Here is a 9,387-nt window from a genome sequence, read left to right as displayed (position 1 = left end):
TCCCATGAACAAAACCAAAAAACCTTAAATTTTAAGACAAATGGCTCTGGATTTTTCTTTCTAACATACACTAACACTTTTTAAAGTCGTACCAGCGTTTTGAGAGTTTTAACTCAAAACGGCCAGTTTCCATAGTTGTAATTTCAGTGGATTATTATATCAATCCTCGACTTGAACTATATGTCATGAAACGTTGTGCGTACTTCATGAAAGTGTGTTTCGTGTTTAATCATAATAATTGTAATTTCCTCGACTGTGATTGGTTTAAAAAACTCCTATTTCCCACTAATTCACTTTCCAAGTTGTTGTCAGACAGTTTGTTATCGGACAGTTTAATAAGCCAATCACATTCAAAGTTGTAGTTTAAATCAACCAATCACCTTCAAAATTGTAGTTTAAATCAACCAAACACAACCTTGGTCCTTGGTTTCAATCACCATAGAAACAGTGTACAGACCCCTAAATTGGGGCTCTCTTTCCTTCTTTTTTGTTCTTTCTTTCAGATCGATATAAAACAACTTACGGCTCCTTTGTCAGTCTATTAATACAAATTTTCCATTTCTTTCATAACTTGGCTCTTCTTCTTTTCTCCGAAATTGTAATTTTTATGATTAATTGGTAAAAGGACTTCGTGTCGTCCAATTCGGTCTGTAATCATATTCGTGATAAACAAATCGGATTCCCGCTGCGCGGTCGTCCGATTTTGTTTTCACTCGTACGATTACAGATCGAATTGGACTCCACTCAGTCCTATAATTTACCACTACTAATGCAAATACCATTTTTATTCACACGATAATTGTCTTTCTTACCAGTTGTTAAAGATACGAACAAGAGCTTTCTTCGAGGACTTACACCCCTTAAAATACTTGTTACAATACTGATAGCATAAGTCACTTTGACAATGGTGTCGTGTCGGATTTTATCGTTCCCTTTTTGCTTTATGTCATCATCCTCGAATATCGAATGGGTTCCGTTTCGAGTCTGAACAGCTCTGTAGAAGTCAGAGCTTCAGTTTTGGCTGGAAATTGCGTTTACCAGCGTGTTCATTATAGTTTGTCGAACACCTTTCAATTTCCAGCAGTAAATTAGTGGGTTCAGAGATGAATTTAACAACAACACAGTTAAAGTGTATTGGTGAACTGCCTTCAGTGCAGCGAGACTAGGATAAACGCTGATAAACCCCAGACCTCAAATGTTTGGCAGATAGCACACCAAAAACAAGACGTAGACGCGAATTGTCATGAAGGCAGATTTCCTCAGCCTTCTAGCGTTCGTCACATTAGGCGCGTTTTCTTGTATTGTGGGCTGGACTTGAAGGGAATGGATTTGATGAGCGTGGCGTCGTACGGTTGCGTATATCTTGGAGTTTAGAACTCCCGAGACAACGAAACACGATACTACGACGATGGCAAACAACACATATGCGATATGGATCGGGATCTGCGGCCAAATTAAGGGGATAAGTCCGCTCAACACCCAAACCGAGATCACAGCTGTTACGACTCGTTGGTAAGTCACAAGTTCCTGGTACCTGAGGTGTAGATGGATCGCCAAGAATCTGTCCAAGCTTAAAGACAGAACACCGAAGAACGAAGCATAAGCGAACTGACTGCTCACAGTTATATAAACTGTGTAAAAAGTTGGAAAGCTTGTGAGATCTGCTTGCAACTCTAGGGCGAGACGTGTGATGTACAATGGATGGCCCAGTATGCCGACACCAAGATCAGAAACGGCCAAACTCAGTAGCAATGCTTTCAAAGGCTTTGGTACAGAGGGAGTTTTTCTCAAGGCGTAGATTGTGGCACCATTCAACGTTATGGCAAAGAAGCACAATACGGCGTTCAAGACAATGTTGGCGATGTTTGACGAGTACAAGGCCCCTACCATCGTGGTAGAGAACTTATTTCCATGAGATTGATTTCCAAAGCTTGTAAGTTTCTTTTTTTATTGTGTTATAAAAGACAGCTGCATTCCCGAATATGAATGCTCTTTCACATTGCCGACTGTTATTCAGTTTTAGGAGAATACTGTCAATTTCAAATGAAATTATTTCCGGTGTGGCTGATATCAGTAGCACTACTGCAGCAATAAAACATGAGAAAATCAAGATCATTATGATCATATGTTTCCATAATTTTCTAGAATTTCTAATACGCCTCTCCCATACCAAATCGTTGATTTTATTGAATTTAAGGTAAGAATAAGGACATTTTAATTTTAATTTTATCTGTCTAAGTAATAACTATGACCTCTGTGAAACCTATAAGATTGTCTCCATTTCCTCATCAGACGGGTGATAATTAGACCTTTTGTAACAATCTGTTTGAGCGTCTGTTACCCGACCAAGAAATGTTACCTTTGATACTACCGTGGGTTGATTCGAGGATTCGTCTTCAGTTGACGTAAAAGCCCTCGAAATAATTTTTATTTCCGCTCCAGCAAGTCAGGAATAAGATAAACGAGCTTTGTTTAAGGAGGGTAGCCTAACGAAATGATGTCTATTTTCTAACTTATCGCCCTCCACAAATTTTAATCAACTGTAATCAAGTCAGGGGTTTGCTTTTGAGGAGAGGGGTAAGCTGGAGTAATTATTAATTAATGATAATGGACTTTATGTAAGTGTCAACTGTATTTAGCGTTGGAACACTAATTGATGACACTGTAAAGAAATCAAATCAAGTCAAATCAAATTTTAGGTTGTTTTTTTTAGGAGATGGGAAAAACCGGAGAACCCAGAGAAAAAAAGCTCTCGGAGCAAAGTAGCGAATCAACAAACTCAAGTCATATATGACGTCAAGTCTGGGGATCGAGCCCAAGCCACATCGGTGGGAAGCGAGTGCCCTCACCGTCAGGTCAAATGTATACTCGATTGTGTAAAGGATTCATATGTCAATAAGAACAAAAAATAAAGACAAAAAAACAATGGACTGTAGGTACAAACAAAACAAATGTTTAAAGGGGTTCTGTCACTTAAGAGAAGTTTATTTTGTGAAGTTTTACTAATTGCTCGACCGGAAAGTCGAAAGTGCAGACTGGCCCTTGCAGACCAGTAATCTGCAGGCCGGTCCATTTTGTCAGCGGCTTCAATTTCATTCAACATTCGCGATGTCATTCGCGATAACAAAAGAAATGATTTGTTGAAGGAAAGTGTAAACGCTTTTAAACTGATTCAACATCGATTCAACATGTTTCAACACGGAAAGGGCTGGGCAAACGGTTCATCAAAATCGAACGAATGTTGAAACAAATGTTGAAGCTGTTTTCCGGGGTCTTTAAAAGTTTGCAACATTTATTTTGTTGTCGCGAATGTTTAATGAAGTTGAAGCCGTTTCCCCCATGTTTCAACATTGTTGGGTATGCGCGTGCGCACTAATCGGTCTCTCAATGACATATCCATATCCGTATCCATAGTAACAACCGCGACTGTAACCTGGGACCGAATGCAAGGTTTTGTTGAAGCAAATGTTGACGTGTTGAAACTGTTTGTCCACCCCAGTCTCCAACAGTCAACATCGTTCAACAAAATCAAACGGATGTTAAAGCAAATGTTGAAACTGTTTGCCCTGGCCTTTAGGACAATAACAAGCGATTTAATTATTTGCTATTTTATATTCATTAACAGGTAGTTTCCAGTGTTGAGAATGAAAGCAAACCCGTCCAAGCTTTAGATGTGTCACAAGATGGACAGCGGTTGGTCATTGGTGGCACAGGAAACCGTGTTCAAATTGTGACGCTTACGTGAAGATGACGGTGAACATGTTTGGGACTTCCCGGCCATTGGAGGCTTTCATTAGTCAAGTCAAATCAAGTTTATTGATTTATCATGAAACTCCTTTGAAAATCGATCTCTGTTAATTGAGAAGTTTCTTCCTTCTTTTTCGGGATTGTAAAATGGGTGGATATGGTTCTATGATTCAAGACACAAATTTAATTAAGGTGTTTTTTTTGCCGAAAGTAACCTTTAGGTTTGGTTTTTTTTCCAATTTCCATTAGTGTCAAATTCGGGCTTTTTCGAAACACCGACTTCGTTGATCCAGCATTAAGGGTGTTTTGGCCTTTAAAAAGTTATTTACAGCAATTTTCCAGACACGTACATGTTTCCCTATAAAGATGGATATATATTTTTAAAAATAAACATTTTATCACCTCCAGTGATAGAGACTCTTTTACTTAAGCCGGAATGACAAATTTCAACCCCTGTCTTTACTTGTGTTTTTATCACAGCGATACATAAGAAGGGCTTCCATTGTGTCAGCGTTACTCTTGCAATAGACTCTTTTTCTTTGGGCCTCCATGTTTTTCTGGGTCAATCTGCCCCTTTTTTAGCTTCCTAATCCCCATTTCGTAGTAGTACTTTACTGCATTGGGCATTTTCCCTGTCATGCTGGTTCCCAGATCGACTCCTTCTCATATCTCGTGCCCAGGCCATGTGTGCAGTTTGGGTCACATTTGAATTCTTTTGTCGTAAGCACAGCTGACGTTTGCTGGAGACTTTGCAAATGTTTGGTGAGTAGGGACATTTGTGCCAGCTTTTTCTTCCATTTAAGTAACCAGGTATCCATTTTTCTTTATTTTGAACTATAATCTTGCTTCAGTAATCATGTTATACATCTGGTAAGTATGTCCTTGGTTCATGTTATCAGTCCCAGTTTTGCTTGATTGGTTTTGCAGTTTTGGTCGTGTTAGTCTGTCCATGGTTTTGGTGTTGTTTTCTCCTGGTTTTCCGTTTGTTCCTTTCTTTTTCCTTTCTTGACTCGGCACAAGGGGGTCGGGTAGAGGTCCAGCGCTGGACTAGAAACCCCCTTGCTCGGTTGCGCTCTACCCCTGAAGATTCGCAGCCATTTACGAGCCTAATGGTGTCACAGTCAGCTTTTCTTTCCCTTTGAGTTGTTTGCCTCATTTAATACGCCTGTGTTTCATTTTGCATGGGATTTCTTTGGGTTTTGGAACTGCCCTTTCCTGTTTTTAAGAACGAAGGGTTTGTGTAGGGATTGTTTCTTATTTATTATTCTTATTTTTTAAGAACGAATAATTTTCATGTTCAAATATTTGTTTATCCCCCTTACTTTATTTAGTTTCTTATACATGTACTATCTGGCTGTTTCTGAAATTAAAGGTTTTATTTTCACACAGAGTTTGTTTTGTTTTGCTAACTCCACCGTGAGGTTGAGAGTTTGGTTTGTGAATTTCTCTTCCTCATTTTACAGACTAATTTTTGGTTATGATTTTCCCTCAACTCACCATCCACACACACAGTATTTTCCCCACACTTACCCACTTTACTAGAGATTATTATCTCAGTTAGTGGAGAGGAACCCCTTCTTGTAAGGGGATTCTTGCTTCAGCACCATAATCATGCCACAAAGGTTGCTAGTCTACTGCTGTTTTTGTTTTTTTTACTTTATACAACTACTACAACAAAATGGAACGGATGTTGAAGCAAATGTTGAAACTGTTTGCCCAGGCCTTTAGGCCAATAACAAGCGATTTAATTATTCGCTATTTTATATTCATTAACAGGTAGTTTCCAGTGTTGAGATTGAAAGCAAACCCGTCCAAGCTTTAGATGTGTCACAAGATGGACGGAGGTTGGTCATTGGTGGTACAGGAAACCGTGTTCAAATTGTGACGCTTACGTGAAGACGACAGTGAACATGTTTGGGACTTCCCGTCCACTGGAGGCTTTCATTAGTCGAGTCAAATCAAGTTTATTGAGTTATCATGAAACTCCTTTGAAAATAGATCTCTGTTAATTGAGAAGTTTCTTCCTTCTTCTTCGGGATTGTAAAATGGGTGGATATGATTCTATGATTCAAGACACAAATTTAATTAAGGTGTTTTTTGCCGAAAGTAACCTTTAGGTTCGGTTTTTTTTCCAATTTCCATTAGTGTCATATTCGGGCTTTTTCGAAACACCGACTTCGTTGATCCAGCATTAAAGGTGTTTTGGCCTTTAAAAAGTTATTTACAGCAATTTTCCAGACACGTACGTACATGTTTCCCTATATTTTAAAAGAGTGAAACTTTCAATGTACGTTGAAAGAAACGTTAAAGGCAGATGGATATATATTTTTAAAAATAAACATTTTAACCACTCCAGTGATAGACTCTTTTACTTAAGCCGGAATGACAAATTCAACCCCTCTTTACTTGTGTTTTTATCACAGCGATACATATAAGAAGGGCTTCCATTGTGTCACCGTTACTCTTGCAATAGACTCTTTTTCTTTAAGCCGGAATTGCAACCCTGTCTTGTAAGAAGGGCTTCCACTGTGTCAGCGTTGCTTGTGCAGTACGAGGGACAAAAGGGACCTTACGCAAGAACGACGACGACGAGAGCTACGAAAACGTCTTCAAAAACTATTATTTTCCGCTATATTTGTAATAATTTCGCGATTTCTCCAAGTCGCTCGGCATGGAAAGTGTGTGTTAACATTTCAGAAATAAAATTTGTACGAACGGTGTGGTTGTTAACAAGACGGAACATTAAATCGCGAAATACTTGCAATAATGCTACGTTGTATTTTGGAGAGACGTTTTCGTTGCCGATGCCGTTGTCATCTCCTAAGGCTCGAGCCAACGACTTCAACATCTGTTTGATTTTGTTGAACGATGTTGACCGCTGGAGTGGGCGAACGGTTTTAACACATCATCAACATTTGATTCAACAAGGCCTTGCATTTAGTCCCAAGCTGCAGCCGGGGTTGTTACTATGGATACGGGTATGGATACGTCATTGAGAGGCCGATTAGTGCGCACGCGCTTACCGAACAATGTTGAAAGAGCCTGGGGTCAAACAGCTTCAACTCATTCAGCATTCGCGAAAACAAAAGAAATGTTGAATGATTATTGAAGCAAAGTTTAAACGCTTTTAAACTCATTCAACATCGAATCAACTTCGTTTCAACATGTTTCAACCAGGATCTCTGATTTTGTTAATCACTCGTCAGTATGATTACAGACCCAGTTGGACTCCACTCATTCCTATTACCATTATTTACTGTGATTTGGGCCTCTGGCCTTTTTTATTTATTTAGTAACTTACTTTATTTTTTGATTTAGTACAATGCGTTCCAACCGCTCACGTGCTCCTTTGTGAACTATAAATCCCATGAGCAAAACCAAAAAACCTTAAATTTTAAGACAAATGGCTGTCGATTTTTCTGTCTAACATGGCCAAACACTTTTTAAAGTCGTACCAGCGTTTTGAGAGTTTTTACCCAAAACGGCGAGTTTCCATTGTTGTAATTTCAGTGGGTTATTATGTCAATCCTCGACTTGAACTATATGTCGTGAAACGTTGTACGTACTTCATGAAAGTGTGTTTCGTGTTTAATCATAACAATTGTAATTTCCTCGATTGTGATTGGTTTAAAAAACTCCTATTTCCCACTAATTCACGTTCCAAGTTGTTGTCAGACAGTTTGTTATCGGACAGTTTAATAAGCCAATCACATTCAAAGCTGTAGTTTAAATCAACCAATCACATTAATTCAAAATTGTAGTTTAAATCAACCAAGCACAACCTTGGTCCTTGGTTTCAATCACCATAGAAACAGTGTACAGACTCCTAAATTGGAGCTTTCTTTCTTTCTTTCCTTCAGAGCGGCATTGAACAATTTACGCCTCCTTTGTCAGTCTTTAATTGTAAATTTTCCATTTCTTTCATAACTTGGCTCTTCTTCTTTTCTCCGAAATTGTAATATTTATGATTAATTGGTAAAAAGACTTCGTGTCGTCCGATTCGGTCTGTAATCATATTCGCGATAAACAAATCAGATTCCCGCTGCGCGGTCGACGTACGATTTTGTTTTCACTCGTATGATTACAGACCGAGTTGGACTCCACTCAGTCCTATTAACACTACTAATACAAATACCATTCTTATTGACACGATAATTTTCTCTCTTACCAGTTGATAAAGATACGAACAAGAGATTTCTTCGAGGGCTTACACCCCTTAAAAATACTTGTTACAATACTGATAGCATAAGTCAATTTGACAATGGTGTCGAGTCGGATTTTATCGTTCCTTTCAGTTTGCTTTATGTCATCATCCATTGGGTGGTATTTGTCTGAACAGCTCTGTAGAAGTCAGAGCTTCAGTTTTGGCTGGAAAGTGCGTTTAGCAGCGTGCATGTTCATTATAGTTTGTCGAACACCTCTCAATTTCCAGCAGTAAATTAGTGGGTTCAGAGATGAATTTAAGAACAACAGAGTAGCAGTGTATGGGTAAACTGCCCACAGTATAGCGAGACGAGGATAAAACCTGATAACGCACAGAGCACAAAACCATGGCAGATAGCATACCAAAAACAAGACGTAGACGTGAATTGTCATGAAGGTAGATTTCCTCAGCGTGCTGGCGTTCGTCACATTAGACGCGTTTCCTTGAACTGTGGGCTGCACTTGAAGGGAATGGATTTGATGAGCGTGGCGTCGCACGGTGGCGTATATCATGGAGTTAAGAACTCCCGAGACAACGAAACACGATACTACGATGACGGCAAGCAACACATATGCGATATGGATCGGGATTTGCTGGGGAATTAACGAGATAAGTCCGCTTAAGACCCAAACCGAGATCACAGCTGTTACGACTCGTTGGTAAGTCACAAGTTCCTGGTACCTGAGGTGTAGATGGATCGCCAAGAATCTGTCCAAGCTTAGAGACAGAACACCGAAGAACGAAGCACAATTGAATTGCATAGTCACAAATTTATAAACCATGTGAAAAGTTGGAAAGCTTGTGCGGAGATCTGCTTGCAACCGTGACTCTAGGGCGAGACGTGTGATGAACAGTGGATGAACCAGTATGCCGACACCAAGATCAGAAACGGCCAAACTCAGTAGCAATGCTTTCAAGGGCTTTGGAACAGACGGAGCTTTTCTCAAGGCGTAGATTGTGACACCATTCAACGTTAAGGCAGTGAAACACAATACGGCGTTGAAAACAATGTTGGGGATGGTTGACCAGTACAATGCCGCTTCCATCGTTGTGGAAAGCTTATTTTCCAAAGCTTTTGAGTTTCGTTTTCTTGAAGTGTTGTGCAAAGACCGCTCAAGTCTCCAATGAGGCCTTCCAAGGGGGGTTCTAATGTCGCTTTGTCGTTCATTTTCCAGCCCACCTGTCGCCTATTTGCCTAGAGATAAATGTCGCTGTCGCTTTTTCGCTAGAATACAAATGTTCCTTAAACGTTCTTAATTTTTACGTCCTGCAATTGTGTTTAATTTGTGTCGATAATCAAATGGTGACAAGTGAAATTAGGGAATATAAAGGTTCGGGAAATTATTTGATTTTGGACAAAACACGCGTGAAATTATTACCTTATTTCACGAGTAGACCTTTTGATTAGCTATAGATCGTTTTCACTGTCACGCAAT

The 9,387-nt window shown here is 39.4% G+C and overlaps 2 protein-coding genes across 2 annotated transcripts; both read right to left on the bottom strand.

Moving 5' to 3' along the window:
* Window positions 1-1,191: 1,191 nt before the first annotated feature.
* On the bottom strand, window positions 1,192-1,890 carry LOC138040756 (adenosine receptor A2b-like). Its single transcript, XM_068886430.1, has one exon. It carries the CDS (start codon window positions 1,888-1,890, stop codon window positions 1,192-1,194), a length of 699 nt encoding a protein of 232 aa, XP_068742531.1.
* Window positions 1,891-8,097: 6,207 nt separating this feature from the next.
* On the bottom strand, window positions 8,098-9,058 carry LOC138040755 (melanocyte-stimulating hormone receptor-like). Its single transcript, XM_068886429.1, has one exon. The coding sequence runs from the start codon at window positions 8,995-8,997 to the stop codon at window positions 8,098-8,100; it is 900 nt and encodes a 299-aa protein (XP_068742530.1). The 5' UTR covers window positions 8,998-9,058.
* Window positions 9,059-9,387: the final 329 nt, after the last annotated feature.

The sequence above is a fragment of the Montipora capricornis genome, chromosome 3 (assembly GCF_036669925.1).
Source record: "Montipora capricornis isolate CH-2021 chromosome 3, ASM3666992v2, whole genome shotgun sequence".
In the NCBI taxonomy this organism is placed as follows: domain Eukaryota; kingdom Metazoa; phylum Cnidaria; class Anthozoa; order Scleractinia; family Acroporidae; genus Montipora; species Montipora capricornis.
The sequence above is the reverse complement of the archived record's forward strand: the minus strand, read 5'-3'. Positions and strand labels throughout refer to the sequence as shown.

Bases quoted from the DNA above. Each gene is read 5' to 3' on its own strand.
- LOC138040756 (XM_068886430.1), bottom strand. From the start codon at position 1,890: ATGGTAGGGGCCTTGTACTCGTCAAACATCGCCAACATTGTCTTGAAC.
- LOC138040755 (XM_068886429.1), bottom strand. From the start codon at position 8,997: ATGGAAGCGGCATTGTACTGGTCAACCATCCCCAACATTGTTTTCAAC.